At 65.0% G+C, this 24,177-nt stretch overlaps 2 protein-coding genes across 8 annotated transcripts in view; one reads left to right on the plus strand and one right to left on the minus strand.

The window, feature by feature from the left end:
* The first annotated feature begins 714 nt into the window (after positions 1-714).
* Positions 715-5,904, plus strand: TPSG1 (tryptase gamma 1). The gene is made up of 6 exons (XM_044746806.2): positions 715-1,185; positions 1,885-1,926; positions 3,061-3,232; positions 3,815-4,080; positions 4,332-4,477; positions 4,579-5,904. The coding sequence occupies exons 1-6, from the start codon at positions 1,140-1,142 to the stop codon at positions 4,906-4,908; spliced, it is 1,002 nt and encodes a 333-aa protein (XP_044602741.1). The 5' UTR covers positions 715-1,139; the 3' UTR covers positions 4,909-5,904.
* Positions 5,905-6,067: 163 nt separating this feature from the next.
* Positions 6,068-24,177, minus strand: part of CACNA1H (calcium voltage-gated channel subunit alpha1 H) — a 71,870-nt gene continuing 53,760 nt past the window's right edge. For 2 of the 7 annotated variants that reach the window (XM_070485281.1, XM_070485276.1), the window contains exons 11-35: positions 23,893-24,044; positions 22,885-23,070; positions 22,043-22,160; positions 21,563-21,718; positions 21,284-21,374; positions 20,933-21,141; positions 19,267-19,677; positions 18,816-18,916; positions 18,510-18,633; positions 18,332-18,427; positions 18,022-18,206; positions 17,697-17,823; positions 17,367-17,492; positions 17,057-17,146; positions 16,650-16,842; positions 16,038-16,055; positions 14,540-14,691; positions 13,554-13,663; positions 13,167-13,300; positions 12,830-12,904; positions 11,360-11,434; positions 10,110-10,231; positions 9,590-10,019; positions 9,330-9,490; positions 6,071-8,685 (exon numbers count right to left, since the gene is read on the minus strand). In XM_070485281.1, coding sequence (XP_070341382.1) covers positions 7,657-8,685; positions 9,330-9,490; positions 9,590-10,019; positions 10,110-10,231; positions 11,360-11,434; positions 12,830-12,904; positions 13,167-13,300; positions 13,554-13,663; positions 14,540-14,691; positions 16,038-16,055; positions 16,650-16,842; positions 17,057-17,146; positions 17,367-17,492; positions 17,697-17,823; positions 18,022-18,206; positions 18,332-18,427; positions 18,510-18,633; positions 18,816-18,916; positions 19,267-19,677; positions 20,933-21,141; positions 21,284-21,374; positions 21,563-21,718; positions 22,043-22,160; positions 22,885-23,070; positions 23,893-24,044 — 4,671 coding nt within the window. In that variant the 3' untranslated portion in view covers positions 6,071-7,656. Of the gene's footprint in view, positions 8,686-9,329; positions 9,491-9,589; positions 10,020-10,109; positions 10,232-11,359; positions 11,439-12,829; positions 12,905-13,166; positions 13,301-13,553; positions 13,664-14,539; positions 14,692-16,037; positions 16,056-16,649; positions 16,843-17,056; positions 17,147-17,366; positions 17,493-17,696; positions 17,824-18,021; positions 18,207-18,331; positions 18,428-18,509; positions 18,634-18,815; positions 18,917-19,266; positions 19,678-20,932; positions 21,142-21,283; positions 21,375-21,562; positions 21,719-22,042; positions 22,161-22,884; positions 23,071-23,892; positions 24,045-24,177 lie in introns of all 7 variants that reach the window. The other 5 variants (XM_070485279.1, XM_070485278.1, XM_070485282.1 and 2 more) reach the window with 5 other exon arrangements.

Here is a 24,177-nt window from a genome sequence, read left to right on the forward strand (position 1 = left end):
CTGTGGGGACCCATGGATGGCACTGGGGGTTCAGGGGGAAGAGGACCTGGGTTCCTCCAGACCTGCCCCTGCCCCCTACAGTGGGTGACAGCAGGCCTCCTGGGCCCTGGGAGGGGCAGCCTGGACTCCGACCCTGCTCCCCATGTTCTGGGCTGACCGGGGAAGATCCCCCTCCCTGGTGTGTGGCCACCACAAGCTCAGCAAAGGCCCCGCACACAGAGGGTGGTGCTGTTGTCCACTTTATTCGTCGTCACATCAAACGTGGGACACACACTTCTGAGCCGTGGCTTGGGGCCCAGTGCTGGCAGGGAGGGGACAAGTCTATGCCCCGAGAAGCCACATCCTGGTGGATCATCAGGTAACTCCCCCCACCTGTGCCTCAGTTTCCCCACATCTAAGAGGGGATCTCAGGCACCCACAACACCACCTGTGATTTGGAGCTGGCAGGGAAGGGGGAGGCAGGAAAGTCCCAGGGTCCCCTAATCAGCTTGGTCATCAGACCCTGGCCGCACAGATGACGGTTGGGATAGGCCTGTCCTGGGCTGGGCCGCTGTGCCCATCTGATCTGTGGTGGAGACCACAGGACCCAGGGACGGGGGTGGGGACAGGGACACTGGGGAGGGTGGGTTGGCACAGGGACTCCAGTCGCGGGGGCCTGAGCTGTCTCCTCCTGGCTCCATCTGGGCTTCGAGCTGGGACCTTCCTGACGAACCCCCAGGACCAGGCTCCTGGAGGACAGAGGAGAGGGGACAGTGTGCCCCACAGGAACCAGGGAGGGCTTCCTGGAGGGGGCAGCACTGACCCCCACCCTTGCCTGGGTGAGGAGAAAAGGCTTCAGTTTGCAGGCAGGATGCCTGGGGTCCGAGCTAACCCTGCTGTGTTCTGACTGTGCGCCCCCGAGCCGGCCACTCGCTGCTGGGCGACAGCTTCCACGTGGGGCCAACAGAGGGGACCCTCACTCTCGGGTGTGCAGAAGGAAGAGGTGGGGCCTTCCCGAGGAGCCTGGCCCTCAGCTCCTCCTCCATGCTCCCTCTCTGCCCTGACAGCAGGTACACGGGCTGTTCCCCTCCCACCACCCCACACCCAGCATGTCCAAGGCTCCGGGTGGACCCTCCTGACACCTGCAGTGTGCAGACACCATGGTCCTGGGCTCTGGTGGCCTTCTGCTGCTCCTGGCCATGCTCGGTGGGTGACCCAGCCTGGGTGTGTGGGTGGGGGAATGGAAGGGGCACCTGTACCCCGTTGGCCTCCTCCAGGGGGTCACGTTATTACCCATCAATCCTGGAGCTGGAGCTTCTCAGCCAGACGGCCATCCCCCGGCCAGGGGGGCTGTGATCCTTGGTGGAATCAGCATGAGGAGGGCGCTGGGCCAAGAGAGGGAGAGACCTGTCCATTGTGGGGCCCTCGTGGGACCAGCGCCCCTTCGCTGGGCAGCCGGGTCATCAGGTGGGGAGAGCAGTGCATGTGGGGGGTGATGGCACCAGCCACCAGGGCCCCGGACCCCAGGTGAGTTCCTCCTCTGAGCCGGACCTGGAGGGGTGGGAACCAGGCGAGGCCGAGGCCTGAGGCTGTGCTCAGTGCCTCCCAGCTGTCATTTATGGCCCTTTCCTGGTCCCACCCAGCCTAGCCAGGGATGACAGCAAGTTGATCCAGCGCTGCCTGGCCAGGCCCCATCTCCCCGGCTGGGACCCTGGCTCCAGTCGTTCAGGACAAGAGGATCCACCCCAGGGGTCCCTGGATGCCTGGTGGGCATTGCACTGGCCTGTGGGCCTGGAAGCCCCTTCTGGGGCTGTGAGAGGGGGGTCAGAGCCGGCCCCCCACCTCCCATCCCCCAGCCCCTTCCGTCTCTCATCTGTCAACCTGCTCCTCTGCCTCCTTCCCTAGGTGTCTCCTGCAGGGTCCTGCACCCAGAGATGTCCCCAACAGGTGTGTCAGGGGGGCGGGAAGGGCTGGCGTAAGGGGTCGCCTCCTGTGGGGCTTCAGCTGGGAGGAAAACCCCAGAGGTGAAGGGCCCTCCCTGGGGTCTGGGGTGGTGACGCGTCTTCGCACAGCCAGTCTCCTCCTGGACCTCTCGGTGAGGGTCTGTCCCTCCCAAAAGACAACCTCCCTCCCTTTACAGTTAACGGAGGCTATGAAAACGCCCGCCACGTACCAAGCTTTCTCCCTGAACTTCACTGTCTATCGATGACTCTCATCTGAATCAATTACTATCGACTTGCCATGGGTCTTTCTTATTCCGTCATTTCACTCCCTCCACATGAACCAGCAGGCGTGCCCAGGGCTGCATTCCTCATGGGTTAGCCATCCAGCCATCACTCTTTTGTCCGTCTGTCTGTCACCTATCATCCACCTATTCTCTATTTATCTATCCATACCTGTCAATCATCTATCCAGCTTAGCTCTTTACATCAGTGTGGACTCGTTATTCACCTCTGTGGATTATAATCTATTCTCATCATTATTTCGAAGCTCAAAATAGTCCATCCCAGGTTTGGCCAGTGGGAATGCCTCCCAGTTGGCTCTTGTGTCTTAAGTGTTTTTTTTTTTTTTTCTTTAATATAATGAGGTGAAGTTCACCTAAGACAAAATGAGCCATTTTAAAGTGAACGATTCAGAGGCATTTAGTGCACAGTGTTGTGCAGCCACCACGTCTTCTAGTTCCAGAACATTTCCATCACCTCGAAGGACCCCCCTCCCCACTAATCACTTGGGGCCTGTTCCCCCAGCCTCCTGGGTCTTTTGAACTGGTCCCCGTCATCCCCTGAGCCCCTCCTTCCTGGCCCTTCCTTTCTGGCACAGCAAGATGCTCCAGGCTCACTTTGCGGGTGTCTGGACCCCACTCTGGATGACCCCCTGGACCGAGACACCCTGGTTATGCTTGGTGGGGCACAGTGCTTAGAAACCCAGACGAGGGCACTCATACTCATGGCTCTGGGGGTCCTTTCTTCTCACCCACAATGCTCTGGGGAGCGTCTGGTAGACAGGGTGGTCAGGGAAGGCTTCCTGGAGGAAGCAGGCTTCTATGCATCTCCCACCAAGAACCTGCCTCCTACATCTTAGGGTGCGGCCAGCCCCAGGTTCCGAATGCAGAAGGCCGCATTGTTGGGGGTCACGCTGCCCAGGCTGGCGCGTGGCCCTGGCAGGCCAGCCTCCGGCTACGGAAAGTGCACGTGTGTGGAGGGGCTCTCCTCAGCCCTCAGTGGGTGCTCACAGCCGCCCACTGCTTCTCCGAGTGAGTGTCTGGGGTGAGCAGAGGCAGCCTAGGGGCCCGGGCCTGCCCGGGGCAGGGGCAGACAGCAGAGGCCTGACTCACTCCTGACCTCTCTGGGCCTCAGTTTCCCCCTCAGTAAAAAGGGGGGAACCACATCACCACACACCTCGTGCAGCCCCAGGGTTCAGAGGGCACCCTCAGCTGCCAGACTCTGGTATCGGCCTCGGGAGTTTCTGAAGCCCGGCCAGTGCCAGGCTCCCGCGCGTCCTTGCACACCTCTGGAGGCGGGCAGCTCCCTCCCACCCCGCCACCTATTCCTTCTTCACGTGGAGCAGTCTGTGGGGCTTAGAGCGTCACTGGCCTCCAGCGCGGCCTGACATCCTCCCACCTGGGGACAGGATCTCGTGTTCCCCTCCCCCCAGGATGCTTTTCAGTCCTTGGGGCCTGGAGGGCAGGGCTGCTGTCTGCTCCCAGGATCTGGCCTGATGTCCCCATATAAGCGGAGGAGGAAAGCTTTGGACATCGGGCCCTGGTGGGGGTGGGGAGGGGGGTGGGGTCTGGGCTCAGCCGGCCCCCTCACACCTACCTACTCTTCCCTCCCAGGTCCTTGAACTCATCTGACTACCAAGGTCACCTGGGGCAGCTGACCATCACTCTGTCCCCCCATTTCTCCACTGTGAGGCAGATCCTCCTGTACTCCGGCCACCCGGGAGCACCGGGGTCCAGCGGGGACATCGCCTTGCTGCAGCTGAGTACCCCTGTGACGCTCTCCAGCCGGGTCCTGCCCATCTGCCTCCCCGAGGCCTCGGCCGACTTCCCCCCGGGGACACCGTGCTGGGTGACGGGCTGGGGCTACACGAGGGAGGGAGGTGAGGAGCCCCCACAGCCCCCGTGGGGATGGAGGCAGGCGGGGCTGGCCCAGGGAGGCGCTGGGAGGGACGATGCTAGCCAGCTGAGGCTGCCCCAGTAGCCCCCGTCCCAAAGTCTGTCCCATGTCCGCTCACACCAAGGTCTCAGCGTGCGAGCCACACCGTGTGAGGGTGTCTGGGGTCGCCACGTGTGGGTCTGCATCTGGGTGACCCTCACGTCGCAGAGCTGGTCTCTCTCTTCCTGCCCCCAGAGCCTCTGCAGTCCCCGTACATCCTGCAGGAGGCAGAAGTCTCCATCGTGGACACAGAGACCTGCAGCCGGGACTACTCTGGTGCAGGGGCCAGCCCCATTCGGCCGGACATGCTGTGCACCCGGGGCCCTGGGGATGCCTGCCAGGTGAGCCCTGTAGGGGAGGCGGAGGATGGGGGGTCCTGGAGCCTGGCTAGGAGGCTCCCCACCTCCCTGGCATCCTGGTCCTCACCCCACTCTACCCCCAGGACGACTCCGGAGGGCCTCTGGTCTGCCAGGTGGGCGGGATCTGGCTGCAGGCTGGCGTGGTGAGCTGGGGTGAGGGCTGTGGCCGCCCTGACCGACCTGGGGTCTACACCCGCGTCCCTGCCTATGTGAGCTGGATCCATGGCTACATCCTGGCCTCAGGGGCCTCGGGGCCTGTGCGCCCTCAGCTCACCGGGCCCCCTCTCGTTTTCCTCGCCGGCTTTTTCCTTCCCGGCCTCCTCCTCCTCCTCGTCTCCTGCGTCCTGGTGGCCCAATGCTCTCTGCACAGGGCTTGGGTCAGCTCTCCCTCCCATCCAGCCTGTGACCGTTGACCCTGATCTGCACGACCTCCAGCGGTCAGCAGAATAACGCCCACTCCCCCCCCCAATAAAAGATGTCCATGTCCTGATGCCCAGGACGCGTGACCAAATCCCCACAGGGCAAGGCCTCTGAACCTGCAATTAGGGCTAGGGAGCTCGAGAGGGGCATGAGCCCCGGTTACCGGGGGTCCCGGGTCATCAAAAGGGTTCTCAAAAGTGGTACAGTCCACACAGGAGGTCATAGACGCGACATGAAATGCACCTGACCCACCGTCACTGCCTTTGAGGTTGGGGGAAGGGGCCGCAAGCCGAGAAACTTGGTGGTCTCCAGGAGCAGGGTTGGCCCTCAATTTATAGCCAGCAACACAAGTGGGGCCACGTCCTACAGTCGCAGGAATGACTGACTCCTGCCAACAACCGGAAGGGCCTCTCCCTGGAACCTCCAGAAAGGCCGCTGCCTTGCTCTCACCTTGGTGCCATGACACCTGAGTCAGACACCCAACCTCCAGAACTGTCAGACGATAAACCTGGGTTGCTTTAAGCCACTACATTGCTGGCGATTTGCTGCAGCTGGTTCCTGGCTGCAGGCCGGCGTGGAGAGCTGGTTTGAGGGCTGCAGCCACCCTGACTGGCCCCAGGTCTACGGCCGTATCCCTGCCTCCTTACGGAGCCCAGGTCACCTCTCTCTCCCGCTTGGTCTCCAACCCTTGACCCATGACCCCCTCCTTCCTCCTGGCAGGGCACACGCTGCGCCTGGAGAAAGAGGCCTGCAGCAGCCCTGCTCCACTCAGCTCAGTGTCTTCTCCCCATGTGGAAACTAAGGCTTGAGGGGTGCAATCATCTGCCAGGGTGGCACACAGCAAGGTCTGCAGACCCCAGTGGTAGGCGTCCACGCTCTGTGCCCCCCATGCCCACCCTCGCAGGGCCTGGCCTGCTCCCCGGAGTCCTGCAGTTCCCCGTGTGTCCACCAGAGGGGGCCCTGACACTGCCCTCAACACCTGCAGGGAGGTGCTGTGCAGGTGTGGGGTGGGGGGAGAGGGGAGGGGAGGGGAGGGGAGGGGAGGAGCAGGGCGCGCCCGCCCGCAACACTTACGTGCCCATGGAGTCAGCGTTACAGAGCTGGGTTCTGACTGCAGGCCCAGACTCTGGGCTGGGGACTCACTGCCCACCCGGGTCAGAGCCAAAATGGCCTGGCCTCAGCCAGGAACAGCCCCCCACGGCGCCTCCCACCACGCAGACCACACTGGAGTGGCCATGGTGGGCCAGGCCTGCTGTCCAGCCACGGTGGGCTCCTGCTTGGCTACACAGAGGGAAGGGCCTGGAACCCAGCCCACACCCGGCGCTGCATTGGGCTCAGCTGCCAGCTGCCGTCCACAGGACCCTCGAGGGACTGCAAGTTCTCTCCTGCTGAGCCCCTTCTGTGCCTGATGTAACGGGGAGTACGGGCGTCCACGCAGCGGGGCTGTGGATGAGCCATGGACCCTGAGAGTCAGCAGGACGTGGGGTGGGGTCAAGGGTCAGGCTTTCGAGGTAGGGAGATGGCTGAGTGGGGTGCCCTCTACGGCCCTAGGCTGACCGCCCAGCCAGGAAACTATCCTCATGGGGGTCCCCCCACCTTGCCCGCACAGCACGTGTCCCTGCGGGAGCCTTGGCAGAAACTTCCTCCTACATGGAGTCAGACTTGGTTCTTCAGTGTGAATGGTGCCGCGTGGTTTGGCTGCTCCCGCTGGAGGGAGGCTTGCTACGTGTGGATCTGCCTAAGTGGGACCGCAGGAGGCAGGAGGCTTTGTGGACACCCAGGCCCTGCTGGTGGCGGCCAGCGCTGGAGCCAGGGGTGGGCGACCTCACCCAGCTCCACCTTGTGTCCTCACAAGGCACCGGCTCACCACCCTCCCACGCAGAGGGACCCGTTCTGATGGCAGTAATCCACACGTTTCTTAAATAAGTTAATATTTATTCTGTTTTCCCCCTCCCCCTCCCCTTGACTTGAAGAGCCAAATTTTCTGAACCAGATTATTGCAAAGTTTAACCTGAATTTATAAAAGAAACGAAACAAAACGAGGGGCGTCAGTCAGCTGAGACCTCTCAGCCCGGCCCTGCGGCCGCCCATCAGAGGCGGGCAGGGGGGTCTTATTGCGCGGCTCCCACACCTTGGCGACCAGCCGCTTCCCAGAAACCCAAGTCAGCGGGTGTTTTCTGGAACACTGAGTGGACAGAGCAGTGGGGGTGGGCGTGGGAGGGGGACGGAGAGACAGCGTGAGGGTGGAGACACATGGATGAGAACTCGGAGTGTGAGTGGCGGTGAAGCGTGGCCGCGGTGGCCTCGGGGACCCGGCCGCCGGCGACGACGGCACAAGTGGCCCTAAGCGCGTGTTCCCTATGAAACTAAGTGGTCGTGAGGACGGGCTCTGCTGGCTCCTCTGCCTTCCTTCTTTTGGTCATTTTCTGGCCCTCATCCCACAGATGCAACGCTCTCGTCACGGTACCGTGACCAGGCCACCGGTACGGCCTCAGGCCAGTGCAGCCAAACTTGGAAAAACTCAAACCTGAACCCACAGGACGGAGGCTCTCGGCCAAGGGGCCCCCTCTGAGCTCCACCTGGCCCGGGCCCTCACCTCCCTCCCCCCGGGCTGTCGTCCGCCGGCTCCTCTGCCTCTGCCACGCGGCCGAGCCGGCTCCGCGCACAGCCCCACCGGGGGCTGCCACCTGCCAGGCGTGCCCAATCCCGGTGCCAAAGCATGTGTGGCATTGTGCCCCGAGCTACACGGGCTCGTCCACGCTGTCACCAGGGATGGGGGTGCCTGGGGGGGACCCCTCTTTCTTTGGGGGGCTTTGGGGCACTTGGAAGTGCAGCCCCTGCCCCTTCTCTGGGGGGTCACCGGAGGACATAGGAGGCTCTGTTCTGTGGGGTTCGGGAAGTGCTGTGGCCCCCGAGGAGGAACCTCTGGGCTCTGGAGACACATCGTGACCACCATCCAAGAACAGGTCCCCGCCGGTGCCCCCGACGCCCAGAGGGGCGTCGAAGACAAAGCTGGGGACAGTCAGAAGCTCCGTGCGGCAGGAGGCCTGGCCCCACCGCTCCCCCTTGGCAGCAGGGTCCACCCCTGGGCCCTCTGTGGGCTCCAGGGAGTCCCTGTGGGGCGCAGCCTCACAGGACGGCGTCCTCCGCCGCAGGGTGGTGCTGCTGCCCTCCGCTGCGGGGGGCCGGGCTGTGCCCTCATCCTCTGCAGGGGGGTCTACGGAGATGCAGGGGGGGCTCATCTTCTTCTTCCTGCGCGCCCCCAGGGCCAGCTCAGCCTCCAGGGCTCGGGTCTTCCCCTCCCCGGCCTCCGGGCGGCCGTCCCCACTGCCCTGCTCCACCGGGGGCCGCCTCTGCTCGTCCGCCCGGCCTGGCTGGTCCAGGAAGCCCTGGGTGTCGACACCGTAAAGCCTGTGCGGGTCCGGCTCACTGCCCGCCACTCCACGAGCAGTGGGCGTGGGCGAGGGAGAGGGCGAGGCGGACGGGCTGCGGGCCGAGCTGGTGATGTGGCTGACCTCTTCGTCGGCTGGGTCTGGGGCCTCGGCCTCCTCCCCACTGGGGGCCGGTGGCTGGCTGGAGACGCAGCGCTGTCCCAGAGTGTGCCTGCGGATGCGGATGCCAGGGGGCCGCGGGGAACGGGGTGGTGTCCGCAGGGAGGCCCCCAGGGACGCCTGCCTCACAGGGGTCTTCCCACCAGGCTCTCCCCAGCCAGGGCCGCTGTCCCTGGGGCTGTCGACCTGCCCTTCCAGGGAGTCGGTGGGGACGGCCTCCTGGAAGGGCATGGGGGTCAGGTGAGACCAGGCAGAGACTGGCTACCAGCCAGGGGCTCAGGGAGCCCTCCCTACCCCAAGGCCAGGGTGGAGTCTCAAACCCCCAAGACTAGGGACCCAGGGTGAGACGGGGCTGGAAGCCCCTGGTGCAGCTGTCATTGGCCCCAGCCCCACCCGTGCCACCCTGGGGACCAGCCTGAGTGCAGGGGCCACCGCAAGTGTTGGTTGCGCTGGGGAAAGGCTGCGAGAAGTAGGACTGGGGCCTGAGCTCCTGTGGGCAGAGCCTGCTGTGGGCCCCAGGAGACCCCAGGAGCTAAGAATTGGGCTGAGGCCACCGCCCCGCCTTGTGCACCCCAGCTTAGCCAGACACCCCGAGAACAGGGAATGAGAGGAGCTGCGGCTGCAGGCGGGCGGGGGGAGGCTGAGTACAGGTGAGGCCTGCAGACACCGTCAGTGGGGGCACCGAGGGAGACCGAAGCCGCTGCCCAAGGAGGGGACTTAAGTTCCCATGGCCAGGCGCACTGTTGTCACAGGCTCTAGAGACATGGTGCGCCCCCTCCCCTGCTGTTCTGCCTTCAGATGGGGACAGGGATCCCCCAGGGAGCCCCTGGGCCTCGGCTTCAGGACTGGGGGGCTTTTCCTACCTGTCTGCAGAGCAGCCGGCTGAGGCTGGGGGAGCGGGCTATGCCACGAGGGGGCAGGGCATGGAGACGGTCGCTACTCCGGGCTGGGGAGGACTCAGCCGAAGGGACCTGCAGGGCAGTGCAGGACTCTGCAGGCGGCGAGTGCGCAGAAGCCACCAGGCCTGGGACGAGAAGGCACTTGAACTGAGCCGCTGCTGCCCGGGCCACCCGCCCTGCCTGCCTGGCCCTCGTCCTCTGGCTGCCACCGCGCGGGGCCGTACCCGAGGGGGCGCTGCCCGCGTAGGTTTCCATCTCCACCTCCTGCAGCCGGTGGGGGTGAGGGGCCGAGGCGGGTGCCACAGGCCGGAACATGTAGCTGTCATTGGGCAGCGAGAGCATCCTGGACACGGACACCTTACGCACGACCAGGAGGCTGGGGGCATCTGGCCCGGCCCCCGGGCTCGGCTGGGCCACGGGCTGGGGGTGGGTGGGGGACCCCTGCGCCATCTCCAGCTCGAGCTCGGCATCCAGCTCGGCATCCTCGCGGGCCTCCTTGTTGCTCTCCTCCAGGTGCTTCATGAGCACGGCGACCACCACGTTGACCAGCACGAACTGGGCCACCAGCACGAAGGTGACGAAGTAGACAGGCGAGACGGCTGGCAGGTAGCTGAGGCAGTGCTTGTCCTCGCGGGCGCACTCCCGCAGCGTGTCCTGCGGGCCGACAGGGTGCGGGCAGGTTCTCATTTCCACCGGCAGGCTGCCCCGCAGACCCCACTACACTGTCCCCAGGCCAAGCAGTACCTTCATGATCCCATTCCAGTTGTCCCCCGTGGACACACGGAAGAGCGTGAGGAAGGCCATTCCGAAGTTGGAGAAGGTGGCATGCCGGCTCAGGCCCTCACAGGGGTTGTCCTCGCTGCACTCTGCAGGGTAGATCAAGCCTGGTCAGCCACACGCACTGGGGGCTGTGCACACACGAGCATGACCGTGGGTCCTGCACTGTCCCTTGTGCTCCTTGGGCACAGGGCAGTAGCTCAGAGGCCCTGGCAGGTGGGCGCCCGCAGGGGACACCTCTGGGGAGCCACATCCCTTCAAAGCAGAGTGTGGCAGCTCCTCCTCGGCGTGGGGGCTGCCTCGGGAGAGTGGCCTGGAGCCTGCCCTCAGATCTAGGGCTTTCTGGATGGACGCTGCCTCCGAGGATGCACAGGCCAAGCCCCTGGCACTAGTCTGGCGCTGGCTCAGCCCAGCGGAAGGCCCTGCCTGTGCCCAGGCCCGCGGTTCAGATCAGCACACTCTCGGGCCCCTGCAGGGCAGTGAGGCTGCCCTGGGGCATGAGGCGTCCTGGACACTGGGCCAGGGGCCAGGAGGAGTCGGGCCTGGGGTCTTGGGCACCAGGTGCCAGGTCCCAGGAGTTCCCTCTGGGCAGACCCTGGGCTGTGACAGCCACCTCAGCCACTTCAGGGACAGGCCTGCTGGTGGCTCCTGGAAGCCACTGAGCATTCAGTGCCACCCAGTGTTCAGGAGACCCCGGCAGGAAGGGGAGAGGGACCCACGGGGACTGAGCTGCCCAGAGTGGCCAGAGCCTCAGGCCTGGGGTGGGGTCTAAGAAAATCCTTGGGGACAATTTAAAAGGATGTCCTGCAGCATTTGTCTCCTGGGGACCATGTGCAGTTCACGTCAATGCCTCTGTTTGTGTGGGTGTGTCTGTGTTTGCACACTTGCTCATGCTCACATGTGGCTCTGTTCTCCTGGCTGGGGTGTGAACATGTAAGCCTGTCCATGTGTGTGTCTGCCTCATGCAGGGAAGGGCTGAAAAGGAGCCAGGGAGAGGACATGACAGGGGCCACGCAGCCCCACCTCAGCCCACCAGCGACTGAGCTGTCTGCAGGCCGTGTGCACAGGGGTGAGGTTGTGCGGGCCATGCGCACAGAAGTGAGGCTGCCCAGGCCACGAGCACAAAGGCAAGCCTGTGTGGTCCCTGAGCACAGGGATGAGCCCGCACATTCCTGGGCCCTGGGCCCGCGGGGAGGGTGCACAGTGGCTGTACTCACCGAGCCTCCCGAACAGCTCCACTCCCAGGGCAGCATAGATAAAAAACAGGAGCATGAAAAGGAGGCCGAGGTTGCCTACCTACACAGGAGAGAAGCAGAGATCAGCCCCCGCTGCCCAGCCTTCGGCACCTGGCGCCCCACCTCGCCACCCGCCCCCCACGTTCCCAGCCGCGCAGCGGGTTGAAGTCCCAGAGGCCGCCTCGGAGCCCAGTTCTTAATCTGACCCTCCGGGCCTGCAGCTCCCACGGCCCCCTGGGGCTCCCGTCCTGCCTGGAGCCCAAGGCCCTTCTGCCAGCCTCTGCCCCTCCTTGCTCCCCACGCTCACCCTGCACCCAGGACCCCCCACACCCACGCCTCCACCTCCTTGCTCCCCAGGCCCTAGGAGGCCTCCCTGGGGCTCTGGCAGACTCCGGGCAGGGCCGGCCTCCAGCTGCGGGGGCCCTGTGCTGAGGCCCAGGCTGGAGCTCTGTAGACTGAGGGAGGCCTCGCCCTGACCTCCAGGCAGAGTCTCACGAATCTCGCAGGCCCACCCTCCCAGCCTGTGCTCATGCTGCTTTCTGTGGGGGGGACCCTCCATCTTCACGTGTCTCCTGTGCCCCTGACGTAGGCTGCTCCCCACTCCAGCATCTGCTCCAGCCCACCTCCCCTCTCATCACTCCCAGAGATGCTGGTGGGCACAAGAACGCTGGGAATTGATGAGACAGGGCTGAGGAATGCTGCCGAGGGGATGAGGGGACCCTGGAAGGTGGGAGGGCATGGGGGGCCAGTGTGCATGTGGGTATGCAGATCGTTGGAAAGCTGAGGTGCTGGGTGGATAGGCAGCTGTCGGAGGGGGAAGAGGGTGCCTGGGCAGGCAGCCGGGTGGACAGAAACATGCTGGGCTGGTGGACAGACACTGGCCACGAGGGCTAGAGGATGGACAGATGGACACACGGGTGGATGGGTGGGTGCACAGCTGGTCGGGGACTGGCTACCACACAGATGGACAATGACTCCCAGGTCAACAGCCCAGAGAGGGCCAGGGTAGGGGCTCTGGGTACAGGAAGTGAGGATGCAGGGCCTGAGGCGGCTCCAAGGACGACAGAGGCCTGCAGACAACACCTGAGCCCTGGGAGTGGTCCCCAAACTCAGACAAGCCCACCAGCCACATCCTCTGCCCTCAGCCTGAATCCCACTGCCTCCAGAATCGGACTGGGCAGATGGGCACCGGCTATTGGTCTTCCCCAGAAGGACTGAGGCCCAGAAGGCACGCAGACCATCTCTCCGAGCACAGCTGGGCTGTTCCCTGCACACGGGTGCGTGTGTGCATGTAACCACGGCTGTCACACGACCGGATGACCAAGCGAACAAATGAAAGAATGGGAGACGGCAAGCCAGGCCCTCCCTGTAGCCTCGTCCTCTTGGGGCATCTGTGATGCCCACCCTTGGGGCAGCGCGGCTGGGAGGGAACCAGGACCCGGAGCTGCTGACCTACCTGGGGCAGGGCTTGAACCACCGTGTCCAGCAGGGCCCGCATGCCTGTGGCCATCTTGAGCAGCTTCAGCACTAGCGCCAGGAGCCAAGCATTAGTGGGGCGGGGGGGGGAGGGCCGCACTGTCTGACCCTCCCCTGGCTGGCGGAGACCCTGGAGCACCCCTGCCTCCCTGTCACCAGCACTGTCCACCAGCACACGCTTCAGGGTGTGATGAGAAAGGAGACTGGGGGCCAGTGAGCACTAGAACCCCTCTGCTGGGCCCGGGCCGTGGGGACCACAGCAGGGACCTCCTGACAGTGCCTGGGACCCCGGGGAGGACGGGGGGCGGCCTACCGCGGGCGATGCGCAGCACGCGCATGATGCGAATAATGGTGGGGTTGATGGGCAGGGCCGCGTTCATCTCGATCTCCTCCAGCGTGATTCCCATGATGGACAGCAGGACGATGGCGAGGTCCAGCTGGTTCCACCTGGGCCGGCCAGACGGGCAGACGCGGCTCAGCATCGGCCACCGCCTCCTTCTCTGCACCCCCAGCCCTTCAGAGCCCACCCGGGGGCACGAGCAGGAGTCCCTTCCTGTCACCCGTGGGGCGTGTCCCTCATCTCAGCAGTCACCCTGCAGACCTCAGGCCGGGGCCCTGGCGAGGAGAGCCAGCGCTTGCCTGCCCCCAAGAGCCCCAAGGGTCCTCCAGGGTGCTGGTGGACCGTCCTTGAAAAACGCACCTGTCCTTGAAAAACCTTCGGAACCCAAATGCCACCAGCTTCAGCACGGCCTCGAGCACGAAGACGATGGTGAACACGTAGTTGCAATACTTGAGGGCCTCATCCAGCGACTGCGGGCGGAGCAGCAGGCTGTGGACGGCCCTGCTGGGCCCGGCCCGCCCCTCCCTGCCCTGCACACCGGGCACCCAGCCTGGTCACCCTGCTCATCTCTCTCCTCCACTGACCTCTGGCACAGGGTGGCTCTCTCTTGAGGCCCAGGTGTTGAGCAAGCACTTGCTGTATGCAGCCTGTGCCAGGCCTGGGGACCTCACCTGGCTTCACCCGTGCAACATCTTGACAACAACCCTCAGGTGGGGGGCCTGCCAACTTGGAGCCCAGACTCCTGGCCCAGCCTTGACCAGGTCCCACCCACAGCCCGGGGCAGAGACACACAGAGCTCAGCTTCAAGCAAAGCCAGTGGGATCCGGTTCAAAGGCCCTGTTACTCTGAGCCGGCTCCCTTCCTCTGGTTGGAGAGGGGGACGCATCCTTCCCTTAATGAAATGACAGAGATGCAGCTGTGACTGGGCAATGCGAGAGCTGCCCATCTTACACCGGCGTGTCTCCCGCCAGCTCCCCTCCTCAGCCCGGCTTTCTCCTGGATTGAGACCCACAGCATGCAAAGGCTGACTCAGGGACACTCCCTCGGCCAGTGTTTCAAGATGGAACCACTCGTAGGGCAGGGAGGGCAGGCGAGGGCCGGCCAGAGCAGGTGGCCTGGGGACTTTCACCCGATTCTAAAAGAAGTACTCTTTATTCAAGCCTCAGCGCCACACACATCAACCCAAGTGTGGGCCACATATGTGGGACGTCCCCCATTCTCAGGGCAGCACCTGCGCATCCAGCCACCCTGCTGAGCGCTGGCCCCGACCCGCAGCCCCTGGGGGCCCGTCTCCCTGCAGCGGGTCCTGGAGGCAGGGTGAGCGGGGTCTTGAGGCACGAGCCCACCTTGGGCTGGTTGTAGTGCTCCACGGACATAGTGATGACGTTGACCCCAATGATGAAGGTGATGAAGAGATCGAGGTAGTGGCTGGTGCACAGAGAGTGGATGGAACGACGGGCGGGCGAGTAGTCGGCATAGTAGGGCCGGCGCTGGGCTTCTGCAAGGAGAGGGCGACGTGAGTGTGGCCCATGCCCTGGTGACACCGGGACGGCTGGCCCTCTTCACCTCCCAGGAGGCTGGCGTGCAAGGGTGGCTGGAGGAGGGCCCCAGGCTCAGAGGTGAGGAGTTTGCACGAGATTGGGAGAGGAAATTTCTCCCAGGAATGGGGTCCTGTTCTAGGTAAGAAGTGGCCCCTGTGAGTCTGGCTCCTGCTGTTAGCTGGAGAACACCGGCAGGAAGGCCTGGGTGGGAGTGGGCCCCAGGGGCAGGTCATCCACCGACCTCCTCAACTGTGGGGGCCCCGGCCCCAGGGCAGGCCCCAGGAGTGGGCCTGGAAGCTGAGACCCCACCTGGGCCCTGCCCAGACCCTTCCCTGCCAGGGGCTCCCAGATTAGGGCCTTTGTGGTCTATTTTCGCTGGCAGGGGGTTCAGGGAGACCTCAACGATGGAAGGTAGGCAGAAGAGAGCTTTCTTGGGAGGCAGGGCCAGTCCTGCCCGGAACCCCCCCCCATTGCCTAGTCTGGGCACAAGCTCCGCTCTGGCCACCAGGGGAAGTCCTTCCCCTCCTCATCCTCCAAGAGGCCAGTGGACACTGCCCGTTGTCCGGGATCTGCTGGACCTCTGGTCCACCCGAGGCTGTTGGCCATGACCTGGGGGGTGGGTCGTGCATCCCCCAACATGCCGGCCTGCAGTGAATGCTCTGCCTGCAGTAACCCCTTTAGGGTTAGCACAGTAGTGCTCCCTGAGCTCCCACTGGGTGCGGACACAGCTGTCACCACTGCATATGAAGACCTGCCTCAGCCATAGAACCACCCACAGGCAGGTGACCACGCAGCGAGAGCCGTGGCTGCCCCAGCCGATGGCCCAGGGCCTGGGAAAGCAGGGGCCGAGGGGAACGAACCTCCCCGGGACCCTCATGCCCCTTGGTCTGGCATGCAGTCACTAAAGAGCTCAGCCCAGCTCGTGCAACCAAAGGGGCTGGTGGCCAGTTGGGCCAGGCCAGCACTGAGGACAGAGAGTAGCCACAAGCCAGCAGGTGTCCCAGAGCGTGGCAGAGACACAGGCAGGCATGCAAGCCGGGCACAGAAACACACGTGAGCTAGGAGGCAGCAGCGTGGACACTAGGCAGGCTAGCTGGCTGCACTTCCCCCTCCCGCTGACGCCTGGCGCCCCCCCCCAGCCGTCCCGTGCCCACCCTGCAGCGGACCCTGGTGGCCTGGCACCCGCCTGCAACATCTGCCCTTCCGCGAGGCAGTGGCGGAGTAACGGGACCAGGCCACCCTGCAGCCCTGAGCAACGGCCGTCACAAGTGGGGGCTAAGACATGCATGGCGGGGAGAGGTACCTGGGTTGGGGAAAGTGCCTGGAAAGACAAGGAGATGGTCTGAGCTGGCCGCGGTGGGGCGGGGTGAGAACGCTCCACACCGGGCTGGGTAAGGGGGACTCAAGGGTCCCCTCCTGCAGGAAGCCCTCCCTGTCCCCAAGCTGGGTGGGGCTGCCCTACGACCCTCTCTCTGTCTTGGACAGCGATGTGGTGTGGGGACTTGGGGGGTGAGCCTGCCCCTGCAGCGACGGGAGATGGGATTTGGGGGCCTCATCCATCTCAGGTGCCACTTGGGACGGGATCCCTGCCTCCTGCAGCAGCCGCCCTCCCTGCCTGGGCCCCTCCTCCGGGGTCCCGGCCCCCATGCAGGCCCAGGCAAGGCGGGCAGCGAGCAGAGCCACTGGGCGAGGCGGGGGCTGGGAGCCCAGGGGAGCCGGGCGGGCAGGGAGCTGGGGGCGAGGCTGCCTGGGCGTCCACCACACCCAACACCGAGTGTGTGGAGAGCCGGCCACGCGGCGCCCGACCTCAGAGCCGCTGGAACCCGGCTCTGGAACAGGCGCACGGGGCGCAGGGGCGAGCAATGGGCGGGCGGCGCGCAGGTACCACCCGCCACCGCCGCCGGGGGCGCCTTACTCCTGCGCTTCCTCTCCAGGCGCCGCCGCCGCTTCTCCTCGCGCCGCCGCGCCTCCTCCGCCTCCTGGTGCTGCCGGCACTTGTGGAAGTTCTCCACCACGACGCCCACGAACATGTTGAGCACGAAGAAGCTGACGATGAGCAGGAAGGAGATGAAGTAGAGCAGCATCCAGGGGTTGTGGTTGGGCACGGGCTGCGGCAGAGGAGAGGCGCGTGGGTCCTGCCGCCCGCCGGGCCAGAGAGGGGCTGCAGGGGGCAGCTGTGGCCCCGGGACTAGCAACTCTCCGCGAGTTCTCAGGCCAAAGACGGGCTTTCGAGGACAGAGGCCCTGAGATGACCCAAAGAGCTCCGAAAAACAGGGTCTGCTCGGAGAGTCAGGGCCAGGGTCGCCCACCGCCCGCCCGCACCTGCTGGTCTATGCCCACGGCGTCCAGCCCGTCGTACATGATGTTCACCCAGCCGTCCTTGGACGAGAGCACGAACAGGGACATCAGCGCCTGCGGGACCAGAGCGGGGTGTTACCGTGCGCGCTGCCCCCTCCCGGGTGAGATCCCTGCGGGACCCCCCACGGACCACACGACCAGACAGCGGCCTTGGCTCTGCAGACGCGCCCTCGGCTCCGGAGCGCGGTGGTCCAGCGCAGGGTCCGCCGGCTCCGCCCCATCAGGCCCCCAGCCCCGCCCCAGGCCCCACCTCGCCCCACCCACGCCCACCCACCTGGCCGAGATTGTCGAAGTTGTACTTGCGCCGCACCCAGCGGTAGTGCGCGGCCCGGCACTCGGCCTTGGTGGAGATGTTCCTGGTGTCGGCGCCCTCGCAGTAGTAGAACTTCCCCTTGAAGAGCTGGGCGGGGCGCCCGGTCACCCAGAGGCCCGGCCCTGAGCCCCGGCTCCCCAGACCCGCACGCGAGGCCTCCAGGGGCAGCACGGCAGAGACGGGGGTCTCCCCGCCCGCTCCGCCCTCCGCCCTCCGGGGGCTGCCGTGCCGTTGCCGACCAGAGACCACCTCCCACGGCCGGGACACCCACGGACATGCCGGGCTGCGCACCTGCACGCCCAGAATACCGAAGATGATGAAGAAGGCGCAACAGATGAGGACGATGTTGCCGATGGGCCTGAGCGACGATATCAGAGTCTCCACCACCAGCTTGAGGCCCGGAGCGCGACTGATGACCCTGGACGCGGGGCACAGGAGACGAGCTGCTGGGCCACCAGAGGGAGCAGCCACGAGGCGGAGCGCACAGTGCGCCAAGGCCCCGCCCCTAGCAAGCCCCACCCACCATGACCACGCCCCCGCCGAAGCCCCACCCACCCCTCCCCGGCCCCGCCCCCGCCCCGCCGAAGCCCCACCCACCCCCACCGGCCCCGCCTACCTCAGAGGCCGGAGCGTCCGCAGCAGGCGCAGCACGCGCAGGATTCCAAGAATCTTGGCGCCGCCGGCCGAGGCCATGGCCACGACGATGTCGACCAGGGACACCAGGACCAGCAGCCCGTCCAGCACGTTCCAGCTGCTCTGCAGGTAGGCGTGCTCACCCGAGACCAGGCCCAGGGCCACCACCTGGTAAGGCGCAGAGGAGGAGGGGCCCAGGTGGGCGGCGCTGCAGACTGAAGTGTGGGACAGAGGCCCAGCAGGTGGGGGCTGCTGGGCGGGACGGAGTAGGGGGGGAGGCCAGAGGGACAGACCCCGGGGCTCTCTGGACACGCTGGTACCTTCACCATCATCTCAGCCACGAAGATCGCGGTGAAGATGTAGTTGGAAACGCTGAGAAAGGCGCGCTCCTGCAGAGACAGGACAGTGGCAGGGGCCGGCCGCGCACGCCACACCACCCCGGCCCCTCCCCCAGCAAGGAGGGCGCCTCACGGTGCTGCCGGGGTCGATGTCGGGCCTCTCCAGGGCGATGGTGATGCAGTTGAGGAAGATGAAGACCAGGACCACGTGATCGAACAGCTTGTGAGCGATGATCTTCTGGCAGGAGAGGCGGAACCTGGGGGCGGGGTGTGGAGGGTCCGGGACAGCCCTGGCGGAGCCCTTGCTTCCCGGTCCCTGTGGTCCCCAGGGAGGCGCCCCAGGCACGCCAGCCCCGGGGCGCTCACCACGTGGTGGGGAACCCGGAGACCCAGAGGGGCGGGGCAGCTGCGAGCAGGCCCCTCCCTCCCCGGCCCTCACCTGTTCTGAGGGGAGAAGAGGTACAGGGCCCAGGGATCCCGGCGGCGACACCACTCGGGCTCATAGGGCTCCAGCACCTTGCGCAGCCGCGAGCAGCAGCTCTGGGGGGAGAAGGGGCGGGTCCTCAAGGCCCCTCCCAGCCTGGCCAGCCCCCCCAGCCCCTCCCACCCTCAGGGCGGCCTCTTCCCCAGCCCCAGCCTCGTCCTCCCCACCCAGGGCCTGGGGGTCGATGCTGGGGGCGAATGGTGGTCCAAGCTCCCTGCAGGTCAGCTGGATCAAGTCCTGCTGGGCTTGTCCTGCTCCCCTCCCCGCTCCTCCTGCCCATGACCAACACACCCCAAGTCCCTGCCTCGGGCTGCTTCAGGGAACCAGCCTAGATGGGAGGAAGGCAAGGGGCATGGGGGAGTACGGGGGGCTGTGGGGGCCATGGGGGTCGTGGGGCCCCACTCACATCTTCCATGTCGTCGTCAAACTCGGCCGGGTCCTCCTTGTGGCTGTCGATGCGCAGGAAGAACTCGCTGGGCAGGGCCAGCACCTGCCCGTTGCAGTCATGGAACTTGCTGGGCAGTAGGGCGGCCGGCCGTGGGGGCCGCAGGTCCAGTGTGCTGCGGCGGTCCAGGGACTCGGTGCGCCGCAGTGGGGTGGCACACGTCCCCAGTGAGGTCCCCGCCCCGGGCCTGCTGTCCTCGGCCTCGTCATCTGTGCTGCCCTTGCCCTCGCCGGACAGCAGCGACTCCCGCTCCCCACATTGGCTCCGGCGCTTGAGGCTGGGCGCACGCCCCAGGCTGTTCCAGCTTGAACGCCGGCTGCTCCACGCGCTGTTGGGGCCCAACTGGGTGCAGGGGGAGCTGCGGAGGCTGGACTGTGGGGGGGGGAGGAATGAGCAGTGCCAGCCCCCCAAGAACCCCCAATATCCCGGGCCCTGGGGCATCTTGTCACTGGGGCCTCACTCTTAACATGCGTGGGGAGCATCTGTACATGGGTCATCTTGTCTAATGTGCAGACGACCCCACTAGAGAGACACCAGCGACACTGCACCCTCAGTGGGATGCCCGAGGCACAGGGACATCAACAAAGAGCTGGGGACACTCTAGCAAGATCAGGGCGCTGCGCAGGCCCTGTGCTGGGCTGGGGAGGCCGCTTGTGCCTGCATAGAAGACCGGAGAGCAGGTTACCCCCAGGGCTGGGGCCCACCGCAGAACAAGCATCCTCGGACACCGCCCGAGCTGCTGACCCCAATCTCCAGGGTGGGGCCCAAATCAGTTCGTAATTGGCGGACCCTGGACTTGCAGAGAAATTTGGCTGCCGTCTTAGGAAACTAACCCAACTAGGAGCCTGGGATTTACCTGCCCTGTGCCCCTCTCTCTGCCGACACTCGTTTCCATGCTGGGTCTACCGTGAGTGGAGCTGTCACACTCCCCCCCCCCCCCCCAACCCGCCTGTCTGCCTCCCTCGGACTCCTAACAGCTGGGCTGTGATGCATCTTCTTGTTAAACTACCCGGGCACCCGAGGCTGGGCCATCCTGTCTCACCACTTCACCTCGACCGCCCTCCGTTCGCACCCTGACCCGGCTGTCCCACCGTCAGCTTGTCCCGCTCTGCCCACCCCTCCCGGCCCTTCGGACAAGCCAGCTTTGGCTGCATCTGCCAGGGGTGGCATTACTTGGGTTTGTCTGGAAAGCCCCCATGGCCCTGGCTCCATGGGACACTGGTGACCGTGGAGCACGGACCCTCCACCCAGCTTCTGTCATCTGTGTCACGTGCTCTGTCTTTTCTCTTTCTGTCATCCCTTTTCTGGTTTCCCTCTGACGCGTGGTCCGTGCTCTGCCAGCTTTCATCATTTATTACCATTTGGGAGGTACGCTTCCTGCCTGCCCTTCTATCAGAAACTACTGGGGATCGCACACGCGTGTCCACGTCGGCTCTCTCTACACTCCTCCCACAAGAAGAGCAGCTCCCGGCTGCACTTATGGAAACAAAGCATTTGTCCTTCTGGGTCCCCACTCGGGGCCAGGGATTCATGGGGTATGACAGGGGCGTGCGGGACCCTCACTCGTCCTTGCAGGAAGCTGTAAGGAGTTGGGCAGGTGGAGTCTGGGGCAGGGGACGGTCCCTACCAGAGACTTCTGGTCCCCCAGCTGAGGGTCCATGGAACAGCTGCTGCCACGCCGTGAGTCCAGAAGACCGTGGGCCACGTCCAGGTGTGGGGAGCTCTTGGGGGTGGGCATGGGCGTGGCCGCCGTGCGCATGATGAGGGGAGGGGGCAGGCTGCCTCGGCCCTCCAGGTGCCCATTTGGGGTCACCGCCAGCGAGTACATCTTCATTTCTGGAGGCGGAGGGGGAGGGGGTGGCTCGGGCCTGCAGGGCTCCCAGGACCGGGAAGCCGCCCGCCCAGGACTCCCCTGCAGGGGTTGCAGCTGTGCCAGGATGGGGTGGGCAATGCCTCCCCCGCCACCCCACACACACACCCGTGGCCCGCAGGTCTCTGAACTTGTCGAAATCCTCCTCCAAGCGAGCAGAAGTCTTCTCTTCATCTGTGTCAGATCTGTTGGCGTCACCCTGCGCCCCGCAGAGCAGAAGGCACAGGTGAGGCTTCCCGTGGGTGGGGACCATCTCTGTGCTGAGCACCTGTCTGCAGAGCTCCCCACGGGAGCTCCCCTCTCCGTGTCGGTTGGGGCGGGACTCTCACCCAACCCCAGGCCCCCACTGCCTCCCCCTGGGAGTCCCCCTCGCCTCCAGGCCCTCACCTCAGCCTGGAAGCCCTCCACCAGGATGGCCACCAGCAGGTTGAAGAGCACGTAGTTGCCAAAAGTCATCAAGGCCACAAAGTAGAGTGCTGCCCAGGAGGAGGTGGAGGCCATGCCGTTGTAGAGAACGACGTTCCAGTCCTCCTGGGTGAGGATCTGGAGGAGGGACGGCGAGGCAGAGTGGACCCCAGACTCGAGAGTGGGGTCGACACGGGGGGAGAAGACGGGGCACGGGGTAGTTGACCCTGACCGTGGAAATGCTGGCAAGCCTTTGGGACCAGAAGGAGCTCTGTGCCAGCGAGCACACACATCTACCTCCTCAGGGCTCGGAATCGACGTCCCAACCACTGTTCCCAGCTCTTCACCTGCTCTAGGCTTGGACCGGCTAAGGAGGTACGCTCTGGGGCTGCTTTGAGCAGAGCCGTGACTCTCCTGGGGACCACCATTTACACGAGAGAACGGCTCCCACCTGGGCTTTACCTGGAACACGGTGACAATGGCCCACAGCAGGGAGTCAAAGTTCTTCCTGTCGGGGACCGTGTCTCCAGTGTCTGTCTTTAGGCTGAACTTGCATCCAAAGAGGTGCATGCCCAGGATGCTGAGGGCAGGAGGCAGGGGTGTGGTGAGCAGAGCGGGGGTGGGCGCAGGGGAATGATGAGGGGGGAGCGGCACGCAGCGGCTGTTCCCCGACATCTCCCCCAACCGGGACCCCCACCTTCTGGTTTACAGGGGTGTCCTGGTGCCCACAGCCCAGCTGTTCCTGGTCTACAGGTGGGATGACCGAGGCCGGGGGTGGGAGAGACAACTGAGGCCACTCTGGCTCCGGGCAGTGGCCAGGCCCTGGGGTGCCCGCCTCCCTCAGCCTGCCTGGACTGCCCAGCACTCTGGCCCCCACCCCGAGGCCAGAGCCCCGGGCCAGGCTGACCCACAGCAAGCACTCAGCAGACACCAGCTGAAGTTGATGAACTCCAGCTGGCTGTCCCCACCCCTTCTCCCGCCGCTCCATTGCCTACTCTCCTTTGGGCACGGTCCCTGATCTATCCATCTGGGGGTCTGTCCCATCCCCGCACTCAGCTGTGAGCTCACCAGCACAGAGCCCGGCCTGGGGCCCCACATGCCTCGTGCCCAGAACAGAGAAGGGGCCCCACATCAGTGCTGTTGGAATGAAGGCCTCAGCAGATACTTTGAGGCTCCCGGTCCCCCACCTGGGGCCCCAGTGCTGGCAGGGAGGGATCCTCCTCTCTGGGGCCGGCACACGTTCCACTCTCCAGGCCTTTGCCCCCCAGCCACCCGCATCGTGCAGTCGCTGGCAGGGCCCCCACCTGAAGATGAAGATGAAGAGCATGAGCAGCATGCAGAACGTGGCCACGTTGTCCATGGTCTTCATGAGCACCACTAGCTGACGCCGCAGCGCGGGCATGAAGCGCACCAGCTTCAGCACCCGCAGCAGCCGGAAGGTCCGCAGCACCGACAGGCCCCCGTCCGCCTGCCCGATGATCTCCCAGACGCTGCGGGCCGGGATGAGGATCAGAAGGGGCCCGTCCTCTGACTGCAGGTCCCTGCACCTGCCCTGAGCCCGGGACTTCCTCTTTCCGGGAGCAGGAACGCTAGCCTGGGAGCTACGGTGGCCTTTGCTCAGTCCCATGCCTGGGAGCAAGTTTGGCTGCATCAAGACACCAGGGAGCTGGGGGCCTGCGGCAAAATCTTCAAAGCCTCCTCATTAGCTGCCATCCCTGATGGCTGCCTGATCTCCCAGAAACTGCCAGAACCCGGGCACCGGCCAGGTCAGAAGCTTCTCAGTGGAGGGCCTCCCCCGACCCTGTGCCTTTCACAGCCATGCCTGGCTTGTCCATTCTTGCTCAACTCTCTCCCCGCTAGGGCAGGGACCCCTTGACTCCTGAGGACCCTGCTTCCTTCTGGGGGAGGCAAGCCCCCCGAGATTCTCCCGTTCCTTTCTGTATTGTTTGTACTCCAGCAGATGCCTGGGAGGCAAGCTAGCCTTTCTCACCGGAGCCAAGCCAAGTGGAGTCCAGCCGTGAAGCTGGGGGGCTGCTCAGTGCCCACTCTGTTCCTCTAGGAAACAGCTCCACTAGATTCTAGAAACAACCACCTGAGGTGCAGGTGACCTCACTGTGTGAACTCGACAGTGCGGGTGGGGAGGGACATGGCCCAGGGAGGGGACTGCCCAAAACGTCGTGTCTCAGTACCCACTGTAAACACCCCCGGCAGTGTCCCCTGCTCTGGCCGGGCCTCTGCTCTCTGTGGGGGGTGTTCACCTGACACTGGAGGTTCCTGGGCCTCTGGGCCTGGGCAGGAGACAGGGGACCCACCTGATGATGACGATGATGCCGTCGAAGATGTTGTAGGGGTTCCGGATGTAACCCAGCGGGCCGCAGGCCAGCAGCTTCAGCAGCATCTCGAGGGCGAACATGCTGGTGAATACGATGTTGCTGATCTCCAGGGCGTTGGTCAGCTCATCGGGCTGCGGGTGGCGGGGGGGGGGCCATCAGGACCCCACCCATGGCTCCCAATGCTCCTCAGCAGAGGGGGAGCAATGCCCCACTGAACTGGGAGCAAGTGAGGCTGCACCAAGGGGCTGGGGGGCTGCAGCAGCA

The sequence above is a fragment of the Equus asinus genome, chromosome 14, assembly GCF_041296235.1.
Source record: "Equus asinus isolate D_3611 breed Donkey chromosome 14, EquAss-T2T_v2, whole genome shotgun sequence".
NCBI lineage: Eukaryota > Metazoa > Chordata > Mammalia > Perissodactyla > Equidae > Equus > Equus asinus.

What these genes read in the sequence shown, in the direction of transcription:
- TPSG1 (XM_044746806.2), top strand. Translation starts at nt 1,140, where the DNA reads ATGGTCCTGGGCTCTGGTGGCCTTCTGCTGCTCCTGGCCATGCTCG. An exon ending in GCCGCCCACTGCTTCTCCGA is followed by an intron (nt 3,233 to 3,814) that starts GTGAGTGTCTGG and finishes CTTCCCTCCCAG; the next exon opens with GTCCTTGAACTCATCTGACT. An exon ending in GCCCTGGGGATGCCTGCCAG is followed by an intron (nt 4,478 to 4,578) that starts GTGAGCCCTGTA and finishes CTCTACCCCCAG; the next exon opens with GACGACTCCGGAGGGCCTCT.